The 26698-nt window shown below is 32.4% G+C and overlaps 2 protein-coding genes across 2 annotated transcripts in view; one reads left to right on the top strand and one right to left on the bottom strand.

The window, feature by feature from the left end:
• Positions 1-26698, bottom strand: part of c12.2 (von Willebrand factor A domain-containing protein c12.2) — a 95406-nt gene that overhangs the window by 59462 nt on the left and 9246 nt on the right. The gene's annotated exons all lie outside the window — the stretch shown is intronic.
• Positions 23502-24560, top strand: LOC149420535 (uncharacterized). The gene has a single exon (XM_089636300.1). The coding sequence runs from the start codon at positions 23502-23504 to the stop codon at positions 24558-24560; it is 1059 nt and encodes a 352-aa protein (XP_089492426.1).

Here is a 26698-nt window from a genome sequence, read left to right as displayed (position 1 = left end):
ATTGCCATGTCCTGTTCCGCACAGGAAGTTGGCGATAGTTATCTAGCGGGAAATGCTGCGGCGACAGGGTTCCTACTTCTGAAAGTGGCCGATGGTAGATATCGAGTCATGGAAATATGTAGATTGTCACCAAGGCATGCGAACTAATAGCAAACATTCCCATAGAAGGGCTGATAAATCGTCATAGTTTTACGCACGATCCTGCCACAATAATATTTACAAAATGTTTGTTGTATATATTTTTTTATCTATTATAATCGTTAGATTATATGTTGAGGTGGTCAATAGCCCGGTGGACAGAACACTCAGCAAGCAGTCGTGTACAGACGGGGGAACAATATACTACCTTTTAACCACTCAGTTAAATTTGTTCGCTTTTGGGAACAACTCACATAAGTCTCATAGAAATTGTTCTGTCTCCCTTACTATCATGGTGCGAAATACGATATAAATGGAGTTAGAAAAAGAAAACACCACGCTTTGTATTCAAATCTAAATTTTAACCACAGAAGAATTAAAATGTAGATATCTATGAAACCAAAATTTCCGGCCGCAATTTGAAAAAAAAACTTTGTGAATTTTTTGGTAATCATTTTTATATGAAACGACAAAAAAGTGAGGTGGCAGTAATGTTCATAATAATATTATAATACATTTTTATGTTTGATTTAAAAAAATATAATATTTGATAAATTATATGTTTATTTCTAATTTTAAAGCATACGAGTATTTCATCACCTTTCAAAAACAGTTTTTAGTTTTTGGATACATTTAGAAATGTCCCATTTATTTGGATTTTACTGAGCCGAAATACACACAAATTGTCCGACTTTCTTACAGGGTTAAGAACAAGTTATATAATGAGAATGTTCGTAGGTACAACAAAAATATTTGAAACAACCAAAAAGCATGGAATAAAGCTTTGGAACAAAATATTATAAATAAATAAATGTATGAAGACACGAGTCGGTACTTTTAGGGGGAAAAAGGTAAGTTTAGGTACGGATACGTTGTGTAAATTTACTTGTCACATATTCTAACGTTTTCAAACGTTAGGTTATGTGGTACGAAATGTTAGTTAGGTGGTACATGAAAATCATTTAAAAGGAACCCTTAGCTTGTGTACTGGATAGATCAAAAAATGGTTGAAATTAATAATTATTTTAGTTTTATTAGGAAGTTGAAGAATGAAACAAAAAATAACATAAAGATAACATCTGTAGAATTGAATCGCGAGTATAAAGTTAAATGGAATTGATAGGATCTTCTTTGCTTGAAGTGACTACAGACGGATTTTAAACAAAATAGTCATAGAAACTTTTTTTAAATTATGAAACCTGTATTTTGAAAATGATATATGGTCATGAAAAACCTGCCCTGCCTGGGTAGATAATATGCATTGTTTACTAAAAACAATTCTTTATTCCACTTTATTGATGGCATTATTTTAATATTTTAGCCACCAATAAAAGTAGATACTGCCACGTATATATGACACGATGTTTGCCATAAAAAAAAACATTAAGAAAGTTACAGCATAGAGAATGTAACATAAGAATTTATGAGTAAAGAAAACTGTTTTGTATTATCCTTCCGCCCGAGTAATGAAATACAGCAATCTCTCGATTGAAGGGTTTGTGCCGATGTGATAAACAATCAGAACAACGAAGTTTAGAATCAGACTCGTCACGTAAATGGAAAGTGACATTGATTTTGATTGTGGCCAGTAGGGAAAATTATACAGTGCATAATTTAATTTAGTTATTTTTGTCTTAAGAGGACACGCGGGCGGCATTTTATCCATACAAACGTATTCCCCTATTTCATCTCTGGATTTTTTCAACAATTGCAAATATTTTTAAATTATAATATAGATATTGTGATGTATGGTAATAAGTTGGGTATTCAAACGATACATGGCACCAGTCAGAAAGCTTACTCCAGAGTCCGACAGATATCGCTAGAGTGTAGCAATTGCCTGTGGGGTATCCTTGTCAGACTTCGAGCTTCTAGAACTAGAGAATTACCAACCCTCGGGTAATGAACAGTGTAGATAAATCCAGACTTAATTTATTGTAATGTAAATAAACGTAATTATTGTAAAGAACCTTTTACTTTATCAAGAGTTCCCAACACACAGAAATCTGCGAGTAAGCAGATATATAACAGATATCGACTACTGACATATTCCTAAGTTTTGCGTTATTTAAAGTTACTTATATAGAAGTCAGGTAAGGTAAGGTTGGGTTAGGTTAGGTTAAGTTAGCTTAGGTTATGTTTTGCCTGACAACATCCAAAAAAAAAAATAGTTTGAACGCCATCAACAGACATTCAGACCTAGAATATTTACATAGAAGTAAATAATATGGACGTAGAAGACATGAAAAAATCTTAAAAATCGGTTCAGGAGGTTTTGGAGGAGAAAAGAGGGGAATACAAAACAGTTGTCTCTTTCGTTCAGTATTCGAGGGGGAATGATAACAGCGACAACAACAGTTTTGTAATAAACCTTTTATTCAAATTTCTTAGCGCACGCGTTTCCTCTTAATGTATTTAATTTGACATATTAAGCACCGTGGATAATCCGGTTCCATATAATAATACCCAAGTTTAGTCTCTTTGTGTGGTGGTCTGTCCTATCTGCCCACTCCTGCGGAGATCAACCGGGAAATTCGTTTAACCGGAAAAGATTACACCATCCCGAAAATCGAGAGATTACTGTAATATCCTTATAGCCGAGTATGGAAATGTGTGAAATATAGTTTTACCGTCTGCAGCGCCGGTCACGCGAGCACGGACAAAAGTAATTTCGAGCTAAAAACCGTGACATCTTCACTTTGGCGCGGTCGTAACTTCCGGAATAGTGTATTCGTTGCAAAATCGACCGGGTATTAAATATGGTTATGGCACATAAAAACAGAATTCATAAAAAACATTAACTATTAACTCGTTTAAGTTCACAGCTTTTACTTTGCAATTTAATGTTCAATTTAAAATGTATTCTCTTTTTAAAACACAGCAGGTTTCCTAAACAATAAAAAATGGATAAAACTAAGGACGGGTTGTTTCACAGAATTAGAACAATTCATCAATTTTGTTCATCGAAGTTGATTTTCAAGTTCTGAGAAGGTTTTATTCAAGTTCTGTTATTATTTCATTTTTATGAAGCAACTGGCCAGTAATGATATAATAACAGAATTTGAATAGAACCTTCAAAGAACTTGAAAATCAACATTGAAATTTGATTAAATATTCAAATTCTGTGAAACAACCCGTCCTAAGTGATTTTTTAGCTAATTTTAATAAAATGTATTCATTTACAGACAAACCATTTTAAAGGGGACGCTTTGCGCATACCGATAGTTTCAAAAAAGTTTTTCGAACTAGTCGCAACAACCGCCCGTAGTCCCCTCTTAGGCCGAAAATGCCAAAAAAAGTCACTGGTCGCAAAACGACGCTTATAAATTTCATTTAAATTTAGACTGTTATGTTGTAAAGAAAAGCGAGTCTAAAACATAACAAGAACTAGGTCGAATTGAAAACATAACGAGAACATTGTCGAATTGAAAAGCGAGTCTAAAATACAACAAGAATATCGTCATATTGAAAAGCGAGTCTAAAACATAACAAGAACATTGTCGAATTGAAAATCAAGTCTATAATAGAGAACACTGTCGAATTGAAAAGCGAGTCTAAAACATAACAAGAACATCGTCGAATTTAAAAGCAAGTCTATAAAGAGAACACTGTCGAGTTAAAAAGCGAGTCTAAATATGACAAGAGCATTGTCGAATTGAAAAGCGAGTCTAAAGCATAACAAGAACATTGTCAAATTGAAAAGCAGGTTTAAAACATAACAAGAACATCGTCGAATTGAAAAGCGAGTCCTATATAAGATGTTGTTTTATTTTGATTAAACATAAATTTAAGAAACAAAAAATCGAAGTTTCATATAAATTATCTTCCTTGCAGAGCGTTAAATAATTAAAAATGTTTAGGCATAAAATTGTCTTAGAATATGATGTATAATTATTTCCTTTCAGAAAGTACCACTAATTCCTGAACAACGTTTGATTTAAGTAAAAAATATGCACTTATGCTTTTTTTAACTTACATTCATTTTCGTTGTCATTTTGGTGTTGCCATTGAAAAACTTTTTAACGATCGCAGCGCCCTCAATTTTTGCCTACCAAGTATTAAATGTCAGATTACTTTACAAGAAGTAAAAATCACGAGCGAAACCAGGAAAAACCGAAAGACCATCAACCATATCTTAAAAGGTTGAGGTGTATTTAGATAAAATAAAGCAAAACTGTAATGATTGTCGGCTGATCACAATCTGATCAAAAGCTGAAACGGGTCAAAAATTGGCGGTTAACGGGGACCGTGAAAGTGTCGCTAATTTTCGATTTGATGGGGTTCAAACTTCCCAATATAACTGAACTGCCAAACTGAACCTCAACTTAATAATATGGGGAAAAAACTATGAAACCGCAAATGGTGCGAAACGCCGCTTGCAGTTGCTTCGTTCCTTTCCCGTAATTCGTGGCCCGGTTCGTGTTTCGTTTCGCAAATGTATACGTACCATAAGAGGGAGAAAGTATTTAAAGTGAAAATTCATGTTAATTAAATAAAAAACAACTGCGCAAGTAAATTTGAATCCATTTGCATTTACACTAAATAGCTATTCAGGGGTTGTAATTTTCAGTCATAAAACTAACAAAACAAAGAAAACTCAAACTGACTGCACGTGAAGGAATTAGACACACGTAGGTATACAATTCACTTGGTATGATGCATCGCCCTCCCAAGGCCTAATCTCCCCCAAGTGGCTGTGCGTGCAACTTCCCCCAGCTTTCCCGCAATAATTAAACTGATAATTGGAGAGGCCACAACGCTGCGGCCTACGAACCAACTTCCTTCTCTTGCTTAACGTTAACGTTTCCCCTTTTTCCCTAATTCCCAATGAAAGCAGCCGCCTGTATTCTTCCGACCTGATTTCCAATCTCACTTTATTTTATAACGTATATAAAGAAAATCAACCTAGGAATTATTTAATTAAGGCATTGTGTTGTTTTGACTGATTTGTTTTTTAAACTAAATAGATTTGTAAAATTGATTGATGGACGCTTGAGTGAGAAGCATTCTTTATAAAAAATGCTAATTTCGATTGTGTGTCTGTCTGTAAGTCTGGTTCAATGAACTTTAGAACTCAGATTTACTTTGAATTTAAGTGTCATTTACAAAATTGGAACTGATTGTGAGAAAAAATTCAGACTAGGAATAAAATAGGTACCTACCTATAAATAACGTATTTTAATAGAAAATATTTTTTATTATCTTTAAAAATTTTAATTACAATATCCCGTGATTTTTAACGGGTCCGTGGTAGTTCATTTAACAATAAATTTAAATACCTTACACAATATAACATTTTGTTTCGTCTGTAAAAATAATTGAATATCAAAAATCGATACGTTTTACGTGTTCTTAGATAATAAAAATAAATGTAAATACTCATATGATCACTCTTTTTATACTGTTATCGGTAATATTAATTATAACTTATAACTAATAACTGCGAGTATAAAATTTTATATAAATTTTAGTAAAAGGTTCATGTTTGATAATTTAACTTTAGTAACCATGTAAGATTTGAAAAAAAAACTTCAAGATGACACGATAAGTCTAAAAGAAAACTTCAGGAAAAATATGAGTAAATCCGCAACATGAATTAGATAAGTTTGTATCTAAAATAAATCAGAATATTAAAAAACAGGCACATAATCATAAAAGTTTCAATAAGTTAAATTAGGAAATGATGTAAGATAATTAGAAAAAATAAACTAAAATTTGACAAGTAGTTCAGCAAAAAATACCAGCGACATTCTGGGCGACTCCACAACATGAACTTGATAAGTTCATCGGCAAGTTTTTACCTAAAATAAAATAAGCGATGAATTCAAAAACTTGGTTGCACAAAATCATTAAAGTTAGTTCAAATAAAGTATATCAAATGGGTAAAAAAACTAAGATTTACCCAAGGGTTTTATACAGGGCCGCCTCGATAAATAGTCTACTAATAAAACAATATTTATCTAGTCCTGGTATCGCATATATATAAGCCTTCCGGAAGAAATTCTCTAAATGCTAGTGAAAACACTATCTTTTGTGATTGTGAAAAACATGAATATTGTTGATACCCCTGATTTATTATAAGTAATCTCTTTTTATACTCCAAGCAGGTCGGTTAAAAGACAGTACCTACCATATTATTGTAGCAATTCTAAATCAAAGTCCCAATATCACACTCCTATGCGACGGATTCAACAGCTAGGAAACAAATACTCTGATATTAGACGGAATTCAATACTTCGTTTGTGTGAAAGCACTATGAAACAATACATGATATATTTAGTACATCAATTTCATTTTGATAAAGCTATTTAAATTGACAGTAGTACAGAATTTTGCACGTTAACAGTATTTTGTCAGCTGAAAGAAAAAAAAATATTTAGGATTTTTTATTTTTATATTTTGTACCTACATACCGTGTGGATCAAATTCAACAGAATTTTTATTTATATATGTGTTTTAAAGTCATTTCCTGCACTATTTACTAGAATAATTTCTTAAATATTGTTATATATGTATGTAAAAGCCTTAATAGGCGTAAAATAAATAAATAAATAATAGACAGCATGCATAAAAATTGCATGGCAAAAGTGGTTTTTACTAATTCTGTGAATAATTTTACAAGAATTTGAAAGTTAATCAAGGGAAACTATCGCAGAAAATCTTAGCCATAAATTTTTTTTAAAAGATGTTTCTTAAATTCATAAATTATAATGAAAAAATACATTTTTAGTAGTTTATGATTATATTTTTAATGAACTAATTGACAATTTTATTTTAATTCTACTCATGCGAAACGATAGGAAAAGCTTAAATTTATACAAAGAATATTATTAAATTAATTTAATTGTAAAGCTGCTCATCACGACACGGGAATTCCCTAGAGAGATGAGCAGCGGAGGAAAAAAATGAATAAATAAATAAATATTTAAAAAACCGATTCTAAGAAAAGATTAACCGAAAACAGTGACTTCCCATCAAGCTAAGGCGACTTAACCAGATTTTGTATAAGCATAGGTAGCAAAAATAAAGCACTATGGCTGTAAATATACTGTAAACTGTTAAATATCCTACTTTTTTCGGATGTGGTTTTGTTGTATAATGTAGTAAATTAAGTTCTTTGGAATACATCGGGAAATATGTCCAAATTGGTCCATGTACCTACGCATGAATTTTGAGGAAGTTTTATGTTTGCATAAGTCGAAAGAGGCGGTCAGCTTAAGTGGTTATTTCAACCTCATCGTCATCTTCGCAAAGAGGTATGATTTCATTTGATTTCCAAGATCTTCAACAAAGTACTTCGCATTTAAAACTTTATTCTTAGCTCTTGTACATCAATAACATCATATTTTTATTAAAGAGGCCGCCCCTCGGTTCGGTCGCCCGCGTGCATAGCATTTAATGCATATAAGAGTGCAGCGCCCCTGATTTTAAGCAGGATTCAAAGAACTTCAGAAATGAATTTGAGTATCTAAGTTTCAAAACACGCAAAACATCTTTCAATGATAAACATGAAATGTTTCCACAAACAAAGTTCATTTCCTGATTCCCCTTTATTGCGTGACTGAAATTAATACATTAGTGTGCTCACACGACACTGGATTGATTTATTAATCATTTTGAGTTAATACAATACAATAATACCGCATTAAGTTGGTATCAACTCCAAGTGTTTTGTCGACCCCGGGCTTTAGTCAGTCACGCGTGAAACTAATCACTAGAGACAAGACAGGAATAGTGCAAATATTGCGTTCAAAACGTGTACAGTCATAAAGAGAAATTAATACTCAAATTTTCTAACAAAGTTGAAAAAAGCAGCAAAATTTTTCAAACGGTAATAAACAGCTTTAGCGTAATTTTTTTCTGTTTTTAGCGTAAAATTTCTGTGCTAACGCAACTATTTGTAGCTCGCATACAATGTTCATCATGATCCATGGAGCTTTGTGATATTCATTTAACAATTAAAAAATGCGCCATATTTGAAATTACGCTGCCCACATCGATATAAGAAAAAATATTTCGATAAAAATGTCTACAAATCTCTGGCGATGCCGGGTAGGAAATTTAGCACAATATTAATGTTTATTGGTGAATTTGTAAAATACGCCCTGGTCAAATGGTACAAAGCAAAAATTTACAAGAATATACAAGGTGTCCAGAGGTAGAGTGCGCTAACTTCGGGAAATGATTCTAAATCTAAGTACGTAGTAGTATTTTTGTATGTGCTGCTTAAATGAAAAATGTTTATCAATATGAAGTACCAGATATTTTTCACCATATGAAATTTGTAGGTTTTTTCCTTCTATTTGCAATGGTTTATGAGATGGCGTTTTTCTTTTTAGCGAGCTTAAGATTATCGAACTCATTAATATTTTTTAATTGGCCAGTTGTTTAATATACAATTCCGTAGTACATTATTTTGATGTATCTTATAAGGTTTAGCCAGCGTTAGCAATGTAAGCGCCCGAAAAAAAGTTTTTTACGACTTGATTACAAAAAATCAACTTTTCTCTACTTTCTATAAATACAATATGCACGTATTATATATAAACTTCCCGGAATAAATTCTCTAAATGCTAGTGAAAACCCTAGCCAAATCAGTTGCGGAGTTTAGAAGAACTAAGAGCACAAACAGACAGACGCGGAGAGCGTTTTATACTATTTAGAGATTAGAGACACAAAAGATATATTTATATTATTATTTATTATAATTTAATTATCTTGTTCGCAATCATTGTAATACAAAATACCTCGAGTAAATGCGAATAATTTATTTGACATTAGCGAAATACGCTCGAAAACGTAATAATGCCTTTAGTTTTCGTGAGTAAATGTGAATAAATGTCGATTACGCCGTTTAGCCACGGAAACCAACGCATATCATTATAGAATTATCTACAAGTTTAGCAAATGCGAACTGCCAACGCTTGCTACAGAGCTTAAAGCAAATGGTGACTGCGCGGCGGTTAACTATTCCAATTCTGTAAAGTTAAATTAAACCTGGGAATTGAAATGAAGCATTTAAGATGGCCAGATGATAACGGCCGCATTTAGCCCATTACGTTGGATGTAACTTATTTCGTGTTAATTATTTTCGTAGAGGATAATGTAGCCTAGACACGGAATCATTTGGCGTAGCGCAGTAGTAATGAGAAAATATGTGAAATTAACGAATTTAACCTTGTCGTATAAATTTCAACAGTAATTTGGAAATGTAGTTTTGCATTCTGTAAAAGTATTTCATTACAAAATAACGTTTTTGAATTGTTTCAAATAGGAAAATATATTTTGTAAGAATTTTCATGAACCTGAAATTGCCTGAAAATCTCCGGAGAAAAACCGGCTTTCCTATTATATTTTATTAATGTTTATTGTTTATTGCACATCTACATAAGTAGGGTTTACGCGTATTTTACTACGTCTGTCTCACTAGGGATATCCTGTATCGAGACAGGCTACCGCGAAACCGCACAAGAGTCCCAACTGCCGTCTACCGTCTGGAGCCAGTGAGACTACGCCATCTCCAATTGGCGTATTTTGTGAGGCTGAAGGTAGCGGGGAGGAAAGTAAGATTAGGGAAGAGGAAGGTGGGGAAGTACCTGGCTATTCGTCAGATCTGATCACCAAACGCGGCCAAAGCTATTTCAAGCAACGTTTCAATTCAAGAAGTTAGTCTCACACCAGGGCGATACTGAGAATATCTTCCACTCTAAAATATACTACATATTAGTTTTAACGAGTAAATTGTGAAATAACACACAGATCTGATCACAGGAGAATTTTACTCAAATTGACTTCTTACATAGGCAAAGTATAACAATTTAATACATTTTATGTTGTTAAAATTTCTGGTTAGCCTAGTTATAAATCCCAACGGCTTTCGGATTCCACTACGTAATACTAGAAGTCAGGATCTATTTCAATGCAGAAATTCTGGGACTAACTACCTTTTGTATTCTTCTTTGCCCGGAATACTAATGGAGTGAAACAATTATACCAAGTCAGTGGACATCTTCAATTTATCCTTAAACAAATATAAAATATTGTTAATGAAGCAATTCAGTTATGTAATTGTAAAAAGCATTCACTTTGTGGCACATCATAATTAACAATAAAAACACGTAAATTTGTTTTTGACCACTATAGTGGTCAAAAAGTATAGTACTAGTACCACTATAGTGGTCAAAAACAAATTTACGTGTTTTTATTGTCAATTCAGTTATGTTCAATAAATAATGTATAGTTATTAATATTCTAATGTAAAAGCCCCGAAAAGGGGCGTAAATAATAAATAAATGAATAACCCACGAAAAACTGCAAGACTTTTGGCTTCCTTAACATTTAAAGGTGTTCATTGAACATTTCGAAACCTTTATAATAAACATTGTTTTGTGTTGCCGATAAAATTGTCTTAGGAAGACTAAAATCGTTTATCTCGTACGATAACCATGGACTGTACTATTAATACTAACACTTTTTAACATATAGTCGGGTAACATTTTATTTTTTAACTTGTATATAAATACTAGGGTATTATAGACCAAACGTTGTGACACGCTTAGAATATTGAGTTGACGTTGCATTGTTTTTATCCTAGTAAACCTGCTACAGCACAATGTAGACCTCATACCTCTGTTCTGAATTATTTCCATTCATTTAACTTGCGTTTTTAAAGCAAATTACTTATATTTTACTAAGGTGGTCTTGTATTAAAAGCAAATAAAAACTGTTTCATGTTTAAAAACAATAACTAAAGACGACAGAAACATTTTCTGTACTGGAGGTAGGTACTCGTATTTTTAAAAATAAGGACTTATGACCATGAAAACAGACACCAGTTTTATGGGAACCATGATCTTTGTTTTAAGTACTTACTTGTTTCAAAACCTATCAAACATTATTATTTTTTAAATATTATTTAAGTTTGATAAATGCACGAATTTTGTCATCTATCAAACCGTATTTTACCTGTACTTTTTTTATTTGACAACTGTTTCGACGTTCAGAGCCATTAAAAAAAGACGACGTATTTGTACGATTTCATTTATCCTTTCCTCATTTTAATTTGTATTACGTTTAATATCTATTAAAATAACATTTTAAATGTTCATTTGTTCAAAATCTTAAATCTCCGAAAGTTTTTCAACGATTACTTTGACATTTTGACAAAACGTTGTATTCGAATAGAATTGTGTTTTTATATACATATATTGTATAGATGTCGCCTATGACATATAAAAACATGATTTTTTGTCATCTGCGACAGATAAAAATATGCTTTTTCTAAAACAGCGCCATCTGTTGGACAAACATACTTTTTTTAGCACCATCTGTTTAAAGTAAAACGCGTAATTGTTTCTTTATCTGCACAGGCATACAAAGCCATAGCAACGCGTGGCGGGGCACAGCTAGTGAAAAATAAATGTGGTAGTTGAAATTATTTATTCCATGAGGCACTTGCCAATAAAAATTGTTCACCCAATCATTATCTGATGGTGGCAGGTTTGTCTTAATTATTTTGTAATGACGTGAAAACCATAGTTAATTTGTCATTCGTTATTACCCGGATATGATATGTCCGGATATGAATGTCCCGTTTGACAACGAGCCTAAACCATTAGTTATAAAAATAAATGGTTTTTAGATTAAATGTACAGCAAAAAAAATAATAATTCAAAATAACCTTAACAAGATCAAAGAAAAATGATATTTTCTCCAAGTATTTTCAAGAATCCTAAATAATATAATTCCTTAAAATAGTTCAGGATTTGCAAATCACTTAAAATGAAATGGATTTCTTCGAATTAATTATTAACAATAAATAACGACAAGTGAAGTTAAAAGATGATTTTTTCACTTTTTATACAGAACCTGCCATTGATATGGATTGTAAAGTTTGATGGACGTTAAAAAATCGCTCCACAGCTTTCGTAAGGAACAGTTGTGAATACTGATGAACACAATTCTAAGATGAATTTAGCCATTTGTTTGTTTCAGCAAAGAAAAACTCTAGCGTCATGAAATTCACGCATTATATTTTCAGCTCATAAAGATATGGAATTTCCAATTAACTGCTGACAAACTGCTTTTAAACTAAACGTTATTTATTTATTCATTTTTGGGAAATCGACAGTTTACATTTAATCAGTTTGTACGTAAGTATTAAATAGTAAAATAAAACCAACTGTGGATTTCCTCCTTGTGACTTTAACTGAGACAGCATAATATGGAATAAGTTATTATATGGCATATTACGAGTAGGCAATATACTATTACATGGCATATTGCGAGTAGGCGATTACAATATTACATGGCATATTGCGAGTAGGCGATTATAATATTACATGACATATTGCGAGCAGGCGATTATAATATTACATGGCATATTGCGAGCGGACGATTATAATATTACATGACATATTGCGAGTAGGCGATTAAAATATTACATGGCATATTGCGAGCGGGCGATTATAATATTACATGGCATATTGCGAGTGGGCGATTATAATATTACATGACATATTGCGAGCAGGCGATTATAATATTACATGGCATATTGCGAGCGGACGATTATAATATTACATGACATATTGCGAGTAGGCGATTAAAATATTACATGGCATATTGCGAGCGGGCGATTATAATATTACATGGCATATTGCGAGTGGGCGATTATAATATTACATGGCATATTGCGAGTGGGCGATTATAATATTACACGGCATATTGCGAGTAGGCGATTATAATAATTCCCTATATCAATTTTATTACTTTATGTGAATTGGCTTCATAAATTATTTTATTTTTAAAAATTACTTTTATTGCGTGGTGAAAAATTACTCATCTCTTATATTTAAATAGTATAAAATAAAGTCGCTATCCGCGTCTGTCTGTTTGTGCGCTTTTTTCTTCTAACTACGCAATTGATTTTAATAGGGTTTTCACTATCATTTGGAGATTTTTTTCCGAAAGGTTTATGTTTATAATACATGCATATTATATTTATAGAAAGTACAGAAAAGTCGATGTTTTATAATCAAGTCGTAAAAAAATATTTTCGGGCGTTTTCATTGCTAACGCTGGATAAACCTTATAAGATACATCATAATAATGTACTACGGAATTGAATATCTTCAATAAGCCTCACAACACTCACAACCAAAACACCTTACATCCAAACCATTTATAAGTCCCCGAGCAACGCTGGGTACAAGTCAACTAGTAAACAATAATTCAACTCTTAGATTTACAGACAAGGTTTACACATTATGTTAAATATTGCAATATTGTAAAATAAACAATAAAATTTAGTTGGCGAATAAATTGTTCTGTTTCTATATCGCGAAATTACGCATCACTTGGCCATTTAATAAGAAACAATCGAGCCTCGATGTAAAAATAAACTGTCTTATATTTAGAATTGCCAGTGTGCGTGTCTCGTGGAATATATATTATCGGGAATGGGTGGCATTATGCCTTCGGATTCGAGGAAGTTTTTTGCGGCCATACTGTAGGTATTGAAATTAGGTATATAAGGGAAGCAAAGCGGGAACTGCCTTCAGTCATCCGCGACGACGTGACCGGGCGGATGTCGCCAAATCGGATCAAATAATCCATAGGCAATAGACAATTCTATCATGGTTGATGTAAATTGTAAACAATAACGTGAAATTTATCTCAACTGTAAAGAAGCCATTTTTAAAGCACGCCAGTTGTCTTTGTTATAAAAAAATTGAATTCATTGATGCAGTTTTGTCGTGTCGATATAAAAGATTTGCATTATGTAAATTATATGAGAGCTTCGGGCGAACAAGGCGATGGAAATTTAGGTTTGCATGCTGTATCTCTTTTACGTGAAATTTTCTGAGATCGATAAGTTTATAGGAACTGTCACAAAGGACCAAATTAAATGGGTATTTTACATTATTTTGATGTATCTTATAAGGTTTAGCCAGCGTTAGCAATGTAAGCGCCCGAAAAAAAGTTTTTTACGACTTGATTACAAAAAATCAACTTTTCTCTACTTTCTATAAATACAATATGCACGTATTATATATAAACTTCCCGGAATAAATTCTCTAAATGCTAGTGAAAACCCTAGCCAAATCAGTTGCGGAGTTTAGAAGAACTAAGAGCACAAACAGACAGACGCGGAGAGCGTTTTATACTATTTAGAGATTAGAGACACAAAAGATATATTTATATTATTATTTATTATAATTTAATTATCTTGTTCGCAATCATTGTAATACAAAATACCTCGAGTAAATGCGAATAATTTATTTGACATTAGCGAAATACGCTCGAAAACGTAATAATGCCTTTAGTTTTCGTGAGTAAATGTGAATAAATGTCGATTACGCCGTTTAGCCACGGAAACCAACGCATATCATTATAGAATTATCTACAAGTTTAGCAAATGCGAACTGCCAACGCTTGCTACAGAGCTTAAAGCAAATGGTGACTGCGCGGCGGTTAACTATTCCAATTCTGTAAAGTTAAATTAAACCTGGGAATTGAAATGAAGCATTTAAGATGGCCAGATGATAACGGCCGCATTTAGCCCATTACGTTGGATGTAACTTATTTCGTGTTAATTATTTTCGTAGAGGATAATGTAGCCTAGACACGGAATCATTTGGCGTAGCGCAGTAGTAATGAGAAAATATGTGAAATTAACGAATTTAACCTTGTCGTATAAATTTCAACAGTAATTTGGAAATGTAGTTTTGCATTCTGTAAAAGTATTTCATTACAAAATAACGTTTTTGAATTGTTTCAAATAGGAAAATATATTTTGTAAGAATTTTCATGAACCTGAAATTGCCTGAAAATCTCCGGAGAAAAACCGGCTTTCCTATTATATTTTATTAATGTTTATTGTTTATTGCACATCTACATAAGTAGGGTTTACGCGTATTTTACTACGTCTGTCTCACTAGGGATATCCTGTATCGAGACAGGCTACCGCGAAACCGCACAAGAGTCCCAACTGCCGTCTACCGTCTGGAGCCAGTGAGACTACGCCATCTCCAATTGGCGTATTTTGTGAGGCTGAAGGTAGCGGGGAGGAAAGTAAGATTAGGGAAGAGGAAGGTGGGGAAGTACCTGGCTATTCGTCAGATCTGATCACCAAACGCGGCCAAAGCTATTTCAAGCAACGTTTCAATTCAAGAAGTTAGTCTCACACCAGGGCGATACTGAGAATATCTTCCACTCTAAAATATACTACATATTAGTTTTAACGAGTAAATTGTGAAATAACACACAGATCTGATCACAGGAGAATTTTACTCAAATTGACTTCTTACATAGGCAAAGTATAACAATTTAATACATTTTATGTTGTTAAAATTTCTGGTTAGCCTAGTTATAAATCCCAACGGCTTTCGGATTCCACTACGTAATACTAGAAGTCAGGATCTATTTCAATGCAGAAATTCTGGGACTAACTACCTTTTGTATTCTTCTTTGCCCGGAATACTAATGGAGTGAAACAATTATACCAAGTCAGTGGACATCTTCAATTTATCCTTAAACAAATATAAAATATTGTTAATGAAGCAATTCAGTTATGTAATTGTAAAAAGCATTCACTTTGTGGCACATCATAATTAACAATAAAAACACGTAAATTTGTTTTTGACCACTATAGTGGTCAAAAAGTATAGTACTAGTACCACTATAGTGGTCAAAAACAAATTTACGTGTTTTTATTGTCAATTCAGTTATGTTCAATAAATAATGTATAGTTATTAATATTCTAATGTAAAAGCCCCGAAAAGGGGCGTAAATAATAAATAAATGAATAACCCACGAAAAACTGCAAGACTTTTGGCTTCCTTAACATTTAAAGGTGTTCATTGAACATTTCGAAACCTTTATAATAAACATTGTTTTGTGTTGCCGATAAAATTGTCTTAGGAAGACTAAAATCGTTTATCTCGTACGATAACCATGGACTGTACTATTAATACTAACACTTTTTAACATATAGTCGGGTAACATTTTATTTTTTAACTTGTATATAAATACTAGGGTATTATAGACCAAACGTTGTGACACGCTTAGAATATTGAGTTGACGTTGCATTGTTTTTATCCTAGTAAACCTGCTACAGCACAATGTAGACCTCATACCTCTGTTCTGAATTATTTCCATTCATTTAACTTGCGTTTTTAAAGCAAATTACTTATATTTTACTAAGGTGGTCTTGTATTAAAAGCAAATAAAAACTGTTTCATGTTTAAAAACAATAACTAAAGACGACAGAAACATTTTCTGTACTGGAGGTAGGTACTCGTATTTTTAAAAATAAGGACTTATGACCATGAAAACAGACACCAGTTTTATGGGAACCATGATCTTTGTTTTAAGTACTTACTTGTTTCAAAACCTATCAAACATTATTATTTTTTAAATATTATTTAAGTTTGATAAATGCACGAATTTTGTCATCTATCAAACCGTATTTTACCTGTACTTTTTTTATTTGACAACTGTTTCGACGTTCAGAGCCATTAAAAAAAGACGACGTATTTGTACGATTTCATTTATCCTTTCCTCATTTTAATTTGTATTACGTTTAATATCTATTAAAATAACATTTTAAATGTTCATTTGTTCAAAATCTTAAATCTCCGAAAGTTTTTCAACGATTACTTTGACATTTTGACAAAACGTTGTATTCGAATAGAATTGTGTTTTTATATACATATATTGTATAGATGTCGCCTATGACATATAAAAACATGATTTTTTGTCATCTGCGACAGATAAAAATATGCTTTTTCTAAAACAGCGCCATCTGTTGGACAAACATACTTTTTTTAGCACCATCTGTTTAAAGTAAAACGCGTAATTGTTTCTTTATCTGCACAGGCATACAAAGCCATAGCAACGCGTGGCGGGGCACAGCTAGTGAAAAATAAATGTGGTAGTTGAAATTATTTATTCCATGAGGCACTTGCCAATAAAAATTGTTCACCCAATCATTATCTGATGGTGGCAGGTTTGTCTTAATTATTTTGTAATGACGTGAAAACCATAGTTAATTTGTCATTCGTTATTACCCGGATATGATATGTCCGGATATGAATGTCCCGTTTGACAACGAGCCTAAACCATTAGTTATAAAAATAAATGGTTTTTAGATTAAATGTACAGCAAAAAAAATAATAATTCAAAATAACCTTAACAAGATCAAAGAAAAATGATATTTTCTCCAAGTATTTTCAAGAATCCTAAATAATATAATTCCTTAAAATAGTTCAGGATTTGCAAATCACTTAAAATGAAATGGATTTCTTCGAATTAATTATTAACAATAAATAACGACAAGTGAAGTTAAAAGATGATTTTTTCACTTTTTATACAGAACCTGCCATTGATATGGATTGTAAAGTTTGATGGACGTTAAAAAATCGCTCCACAGCTTTCGTAAGGAACAGTTGTGAATACTGATGAACACAATTCTAAGATGAATTTAGCCATTTGTTTGTTTCAGCAAAGAAAAACTCTAGCGTCATGAAATTCACGCATTATATTTTCAGCTCATAAAGATATGGAATTTCCAATTAACTGCTGACAAACTGCTTTTAAACTAAACGTTATTTATTTATTCATTTTTGGGAAATCGACAGTTTACATTTAATCAGTTTGTACGTAAGTATTAAATAGTAAAATAAAACCAACTGTGGATTTCCTCCTTGTGACTTTAACTGAGACAGCATAATATGGAATAAGTTATTATATGGCATATTACGAGTAGGCAATATACTATTACATGGCATATTGCGAGTAGGCGATTACAATATTACATGGCATATTGCGAGTAGGCGATTATAATATTACATGACATATTGCGAGCAGGCGATTATAATATTACATGGCATATTGCGAGCGGACGATTATAATATTACATGACATATTGCGAGTAGGCGATTAAAATATTACATGGCATATTGCGAGCGGGCGATTATAATATTACATGGCATATTGCGAGTGGGCGATTATAATATTACATGACATATTGCGAGCAGGCGATTATAATATTACATGGCATATTGCGAGCGGACGATTATAATATTACATGACATATTGCGAGTAGGCGATTAAAATATTACATGGCATATTGCGAGCGGGCGATTATAATATTACATGGCATATTGCGAGTGGGCGATTATAATATTACATGGCATATTGCGAGTGGGCGATTATAATATTACACGGCATATTGCGAGTAGGCGATTATAATAATTCCCTATATCAATTTTATTACTTTATGTGAATTGGCTTCATAAATTATTTTATTTTTAAAAATTACTTTTATTGCGTGGTGAAAAATTACTCATCTCTTATATTTAAATAGTATAAAATAAAGTCGCTATCCGCGTCTGTCTGTTTGTGCGCTTTTTTCTTCTAACTACGCAATTGATTTTAATAGGGTTTTCACTATCATTTGGAGATTTTTTTCCGAAAGGTTTATGTTTATAATACATGCATATTATATTTATAGAAAGTACAGAAAAGTCGATGTTTTATAATCAAGTCGTAAAAAAATATTTTCGGGCGTTTTCATTGCTAACGCTGGATAAACCTTATAAGATACATCATAATAATGTACTACGGAATTGAATATCTTCAATAAGCCTCACAACACTCACAACCAAAACACCTTACATCCAAACCATTTATAAGTCCCCGAGCAACGCTGGGTACAAGTCAACTAGTAAACAATAATTCAACTCTTAGATTTACAGACAAGGTTTACACATTATGTTAAATATTGCAATATTGTAAAATAAACAATAAAATTTAGTTGGCGAATAAATTGTTCTGTTTCTATATCGCGAAATTACGCATCACTTGGCCATTTAATAAGAAACAATCGAGCCTCGATGTAAAAATAAACTGTCTTATATTTAGAATTGCCAGTGTGCGTGTCTCGTGGAATATATATTATCGGGAATGGGTGGCATTATGCCTTCGGATTCGAGGAAGTTTTTTGCGGCCATACTGTAGGTATTGAAATTAGGTATATAAGGGAAGCAAAGCGGGAACTGCCTTCAGTCATCCGCGACGACGTGACCGGGCGGATGTCGCCAAATCGGATCAAATAATCCATAGGCAATAGACAATTCTATCATGGTTGATGTAAATTGTAAACAATAACGTGAAATTTATCTCAACTGTAAAGAAGCCATTTTTAAAGCACGCCAGTTGTCTTTGTTATAAAAAAATTGAATTCATTGATGCAGTTTTGTCGTGTCGATATAAAAGATTTGCATTATGTAAATTATATGAGAGCTTCGGGCGAACAAGGCGATGGAAATTTAGGTTTGCATGCTGTATCTCTTTTACGTGAAATTTTCTGAGATCGATAAGTTTATAGGAACTGTCACAAAGGACCAAATTAAATGGGTATTTTTCATAATTCAACAATAAAAATAGTAAGCTTTGAAATACATTTTTTAAACTGATTAGTATTTTATGCTATTGTTATTGTGATTGTTTAATGTATCCATTCAAAATATTAGTCGTCTTGCTTGTAACTGTTAATTATTTTATTTTTTTTAAATTTAAACATGACGTGATTTTGTCCTAAGTGCGTTAGAACCACGTTAACGTTATTTACGTTGAGTTATTTTGTCGGTGTTTGCTTTAAGAAAATTGCAGCGTCATGATTTAATTGCTCGCATATAAACCTGTTGATTTGATTACCACGTATGGATATTTTATTTGACTATTATCAAGAAAGTTGAGTTTTTTGTTAAAGCTTAGATGTTGGTTTTTGAAGTTCTAAATATATATTTTTTTATTTTTTCCGTAAATAATACCATTTTATTCATTTAATAAACTATTATTTGCTGACGATTTTCTATTAAAAAATGTTAAGGGTGGTTTTTTAAACTTTATATATGTCCGAATATTATTTTTTATACTTAAATAAATATATGGAATCGTGTGCCGTAATTGTAGCACTGCTAAGATGTGTTATTAACTGTCCTGAATTGCTTAAATTAATCAATATCCATATTCCCATATTTGTTATCCTTTTTCTATAACACCAGGACACTGGCTTATCAAAATTTCACGATTCGGAGACATCAGAGTACCGGAATTGAATATTCTGATCTGGGAGATATATTTCACCTTAAAACTAATCAATATAAATATCGTTCATTAATTTTACTTTTCTAGATACAAATAGACCTATGTACTCGTATATACTTTCCTCTATTTCTAGATACAAATAGACCTATGTATATACCTTCCACTATTTTTGTTATATTTAACATCAGAACGAGTTATCAAGTAAATCATATTTGGTGTTGCTTATGTGATATCGGCGTAATCTCTTAGGTTTTTTTTTCACTCCTAGTTTCTGTTCACATTTTTCCCAAAGTATTTTTAACAATGTTTTTGTTGTTTACTTTTGTTCAATTATGTTTATATTTATTATTTTTTTAAGTATTTACTCTAGTTCAGGAATGCAAACAACTTGTAAAATATAATTTTAAACCAACTGGGGCGTGTAACAAATGAATTATACGGTTCCGTGATAACTAACCTATTCAACATAGTTTTTGTTTCATCACTTTTCGTGACTATATATCACTCTTTAAACGTGTGTTGAATTGTCATTTTGTTAAGTTATCGGGTCATCAAATTATACATTAGGACATTAGTCAATAAATTACAAAAAATACTACTGTTTTGTTTGCCGCGTAATGTACCTATTTAACCCAAGTTTAATCAAAAGGAACGCATATTTGTAACTGGAAATAGGAAAATTGTTGCGAGACAGGCTTGTCTCAGAGAAAATATCGAATCGGAAAATAATACACAGTTTCATAGTGTCAGGCTGTCAGACTGTCAGGCCACGTGCACATCGCGCGGGCGGCGAACTCAAAGCAACAGAGACATAAAAAGGTCACATTTCCATGGGACAAAAGGAGTCGATACTCCGCTAACCTAATGGCGAAAATTCGATCAGACTAACAGGGATGGCAAAAATATATATTATGGAAAAATTCTTATTTTTTGTCGTTCTGATCATGGGATCATTATTACATCCCCATTTGAAAAAGCTTTGGTCAATCCATTTTTGCATTTGACAATCATCCAATGCATTTTGAAAATATAGTAGACAGAAATTGATGGAGCTGCGGTACTTAAAAGGTATTAAATAGCGACACAAAGTTGGGTCATAAAAAATGAATGTAAGTTTTAAAAATCATAACAATCCAAGTGCATATTTTTGACTTTAAGCAAACGGTCTTTGGAACTTTCTGAAAAGAGATGATTCACTTCATATTCTAAGACAATTTTGTGTTCAAACTTTTTTGCAAGGAACACAATACATTATTACATTGAACGGCGATGTTTTTTATTCAAAATTTCAAATTATTAGACGTTAAATCAAAATAAAACAAAATCTAATTCACAGAACAAAATTACAAATTTAAAAAAAAAAGTTTAAAAAAATCGAGTTGTTTTTTATTCCAAAAAGCATACCCAATTTCTACCGATTTATAACAAGTTTCTCCTTAAATCTTTAAGTTCCAAAAACAATCTTATTTTTAAAGATAATATCTATACATTTGTTACGCCGAAACGTTAATTATATGAAATTCCCTTGATAGAAAAAAAATCGCAAAATAAGCTCCAAAAATTATTAAAAACACGTTTTGTTCTGTTATTTAATATTTTATAGTCATGAAAAAATTCACAGTGTATTTTTATATGCAACTAAAGAAGTTTTCACCATTTTCGCTTAATTATTATCTTTTTTTAATATTAGCGCGCTCCCTCTAACATTCGTATTTACACATCTTCCTTTCAAACCATATTTGAACGCTTACTACGAAGCCTTAAGTGTCAAACTCGAATGTGAAGAACAAATTTCAAATACAACGCGAGTAGCTTGATATGCCATAGTAATGAAAAATAATTGTGCTAATTGAATAAATATCTAGAATATTATGCCAAGCTGTACATGATTTTAATATTTTTAGAACAAACCTCAACCCTTTAAAAATATTGTGAAATTTTGAAATAAAATTAGTATTTAATTGGTATTATTATTTTTTTAATTAAAAAGAAAGACAAACATTCTCGGGTTACGAATAACCTGACAATATTTGAAAATCTCCTACTACCACCACAGTAAGCTGAAAATGTTGCTTGTGTTGTGATGGAAGACTTAGCCAGCCGAGGAATTGAACATACTACGCCCGAGTGAGACCCAAGCGCGATGTCAACTCGACCACCGACAGGACCTTAATACACATAAATAGGGACTCCTGTTCTATGCAAATCGGTTGAATGTTTACCATTGCTGAATCGTTTTCGTAAGGCGTAAATATTTACCTATTATACGTTCTGCATTTATGCGGGTCAAATGCGTTAACCAGCGCTACGGAGGCTGCCATATTCAAAAGCAAAAATTATTTTGTTGGAATTCGATATTATGCTATAAAAATAGGTCAATGCAACATTATATAAATTTATTTAAATCTTTATTTTTTTATATCCATATTATTTTTTAAAATTTAAATAGGTAATAAATATTTTTTATGAATTAAAATTTAATTATATTTTTTTAGAAATTCCACAATATTCAGTATTCCCATTGACTTAAAAATATATATTTAAACACACTAACTAAATGTTTTTTTCAGACTGCTAACTTCAGCTCTTCTAAAATAATGTTTTGTCAACTACGGAGATTGCTTCCTATGTAATTTTTTTTTATTATTATTTATTGACCAATAAATTAACATAATTTTTTTTTGGTATAATCCACTTCAATAGTCTGAGCCTGTTCCGAGGTGGCGGGAGTTTGATATAATTTTAGATAATGCGAATTTACATAGAATCAAAGATATAAATAAAAAGATATATGGAAAAGATAAATAAAAAAGATAAAAACATAAGAAATAATGAAAATACAAATAAATGAATGAGAACAAAAGAGAAAAATTCAGACGTGGAGTGTGTTATAATTTATAGCATTGTAGATGTTATCTGTCCGCAGTATACAATGCCTTTGTTGACTGTCCATGTGTGGATTTTGTGTCTTATATTTATACTTGTTGCCAGGTATTTAATATCTTTTTCCATTAAATTGAAAATTTTTGGGGCCAGATTATGAAAATGTCTTTGTCCATAGGTGGTATTTATCTTCGGGGTCATGTGTTGATGTCTGTTTCTTGTTTCGTAATTGTGTTGTATAGTATGATGGTTAAGTTTGTCTTTTTGGTAATATAAAGTAATAATAATAATATATGCAATTATATATTAAGTTTGTAATTTTTCTTCCAGAACTGCTACCAGAGACATCATAACCACTAGAAAATAAAATGGTTGTGCATTGGGAAACATCTTTAAAACCACTTTATGTAAAAACCGTTTGGATTGACGGAAGACGGCACGCCATTTTATCTAAAGACGATCCTACTGCAAAGATCATCAATTCAACAAGCTCAATACACAACCGAACTTCCAAACACACTAGTCCAGCATCTTCCCCTGTCGAATCTCCAAAATTAGTTCTTAACGCCAACCCATTGTATTTAAGAAATTGGGAAAAACAAAAAATGAACACAGGATACCAAGATGGCTACAGAATAGAAAGAAACTGTTTTACTGCTGGTAAAACTGAAGATATAATCATCGATCGAAACCCGTTGTCAGAGAGGGTATTGCAATGGTTAGATCTCGCAGGAAGAGATCATATATATCTAGGAATAGACGATGCAAGACTTTATACAACAAGTCATGTTGCAGACGAAGAAACGAAGAATTATAAATACATCGAACAAACTTCTAAAAGTAACGAACGAAGGCTTCAAAACCGGTCTAGCAGAAAACAAATGAGAACTCACAAAACTTTCAGAACTGATAGCGAAGAAGATGGAAAACATAGCGAGGATTCTCAGTCACAAGTCTACCCGGCGTCATACGTATCGGATAACCTTCAAAACTACGCAAAACACTCGGTGAATAACGAAAACATGGATGCACATTACCCGGCAAGGATGTCATTATCGGCTAACATCATTTCTTTCCAAGATGATTCTAATCATTCAACAGAAAGTTACGAAAAAGCAAGTAAAAGTAAAAAAAATTCTAGGAGAATTTCGACGACTTCATCGTTGAGCCTCGCTCTTAGGAACAAATTTAGTACAGAAGATGAACTCAACGAGGTAAATAATAATAACTTCAAACCCGAAAAGCAGTCTACCGTTGTGAAAGGTTCCCTCGAGTCGCAATATATCGAAATGATTAGAAAGAAGATGAGTGAAGCCAACTACAATATAAAGACCGCTAAAAGACAACTGCATATATTCATACCGTCGCTACCTAAAGTTGTCTGCGATAGTAAAGAAAGTAGTATTCTAACGATTGATGACGCTTGACATTATAATAATAATTCTCAATAATATCATTAAGTATTTTTAAATAATCAATTCATTCTTATAAAAAATAAATACATTTTCACCTTTCAGAAAAAAATTATTAGTATTATTCATTGGGCAATTTTATTATTTACTTTAATAATTTAATTTGAAAATTTATATTTTTTTGATTTCGCAGGAAAAAATCAACCAGTAAAAAAAAAATTTTCTTTTTATAATACCTCTATTTTTATTAATGAACATATTTATACATGTGTATGTATACATTTTTGGTTGGACTGAGAATTGAGCCTTCCTCCCCGGGGACTGGCTCTTTGTTAATAGAAATAATATACACACTTCTACAGTGTTAACTTTTTTAGTTTTGGAATTTTCATTGACAGTAACGAACACCCAAAACATTTTAAATTTAGCTTTACACACTGCACACTACAGTGCACCTTAAGGCGATGCACTACGTCGTGTAATATTTTAAATTGAGCCGCTATCAATAACACCCCTTACGTAGATGGCGATAAGGTTTAAATTCCCGCTTAACTCTTTGAAGTACTGTGGTTTCAAAATTCGGCCACCTTGAAAATAAATAATTATGCTAAAACGGCCATCTATTGACAAGTTTTTTAAATGCCATGTGAGACATAGATTCTTTACTATTTAGTTTCCAATAGCGATAATAGGTGGCTTTGCACGGTTTGGTTATGTGTTTGACAATTGCCAGCGGATTGTGGTTTTTTGTGATCTCCGACTTTAAAGTGAAATATAACGGTATGTATTTCGAATTTTTGTCCATTTCTTATGAATTCTAGTGCCCTTGTATTTCATTTGTTGAATTATCAATAAGAAATGTCTATAAATATAGTATTTTTTTGTAAAATCGAAATTTTTTGGTGGTTTTGCTTTTCGACCACCGTACTTGAGGTAATTTTTTTAGTCTTACAACATGGTTATTCTGATTTTATAATTTTACAGATACACCATGCCGAAGAAAGGTCTTCGCCAAGAAGAAATCGCAGGAATACTTTTAGAAGAGATACCTTCTGATGATGACAGTTGTTATGGGTGCTCAGACAATGAGGAAGAGGATCTATAGGAGGAGCATCTAGCAAATGTCACAGTTAGCGCCTCTTCGGACGATGATGATGATGAACTGCCTCTATCTTGTGTGAGGAATCAAATCGAGGCGTCTTCTTCATCTACCACACTCGATCACCCTATAGCAGGCACATCCAGCCCTTCTGGTTCACAATCACCATCTACTTTTGATGTTCATCTTTCGCGTACGCGTAACCGACCAGTATCGTCTTCTCCATCTGCCCAGTATAGTCCTAATATCTCAATGTCCGTTTTGTCATCCACCGCTGCTGTTCCAGGCACAACTGCATCTACACCTGTCATACCTGCGATTATAGTCGTGCCTAAATGGAGCCGTACGTTCAATACCGCCCTCCCTGGTGAATTCCGTGAAGAAACAGGACTACATAATGACTTTCTTACGATGGAAAATCCCACACCTTTGGAAATTTTTCTGAAATTTTGGACTCCTAGTTTGATTGAAAATATCTGCTTCCAGACCAATCTATACGCACAACAAGTCGGGAAAAATCACCAACCCACAACCGTTCAGGAAATTAAAAAATTCATTGCACTAAATTTAGTAATGGGAATTAAAAAATCCCCCAGTTATAGAGACTATTGGTTATCGTCCCCTGATTTACACGACCCCTATATTTCAAGATTTATGACAGTCCATAGGTTTGGCTGGCTGTTGTCAAACCTTCATCTCAACGACAATTCATTGATGCCTGCTAGAGGTCAACTTAATTTCGATAAATTATATAAAATAAGGCCTTTGTTGAACTGCTTGTCAGACACCTTTGATCGAAATTACAAGCCATCACCTACTTTGGCAATTCACGAGAGCATGGTCAAATTCAAAGGCCGCAGCACATTGAAGCAATACATGCCCAAAAAACACATTAAAAGAGGCTATAAGATCTGGATGATGTGTGCAGAAAATGGATACAACTTAAAATTTGAAATATACACAGGAAAAATTGGTGACTACGCTGAGTCTAACTTAGGGCCAAGAGTTGTCTTAAATTTTTGTCAATCTATTCAAGGTCGTAACTACACAGTTT

The sequence above is a fragment of the Hesperophylax consimilis genome, chromosome 10 (assembly GCF_061612785.1).
Source record: "Hesperophylax consimilis isolate HC1 chromosome 10, BYU_Hcon_1.0, whole genome shotgun sequence".
Classification (NCBI taxonomy): Eukaryota; Metazoa; Arthropoda; class Insecta; order Trichoptera; family Limnephilidae; genus Hesperophylax; species Hesperophylax consimilis.
Note: the sequence above shows the minus strand (reverse complement) of the source record. Positions and strands in the feature narration are given on the sequence as shown.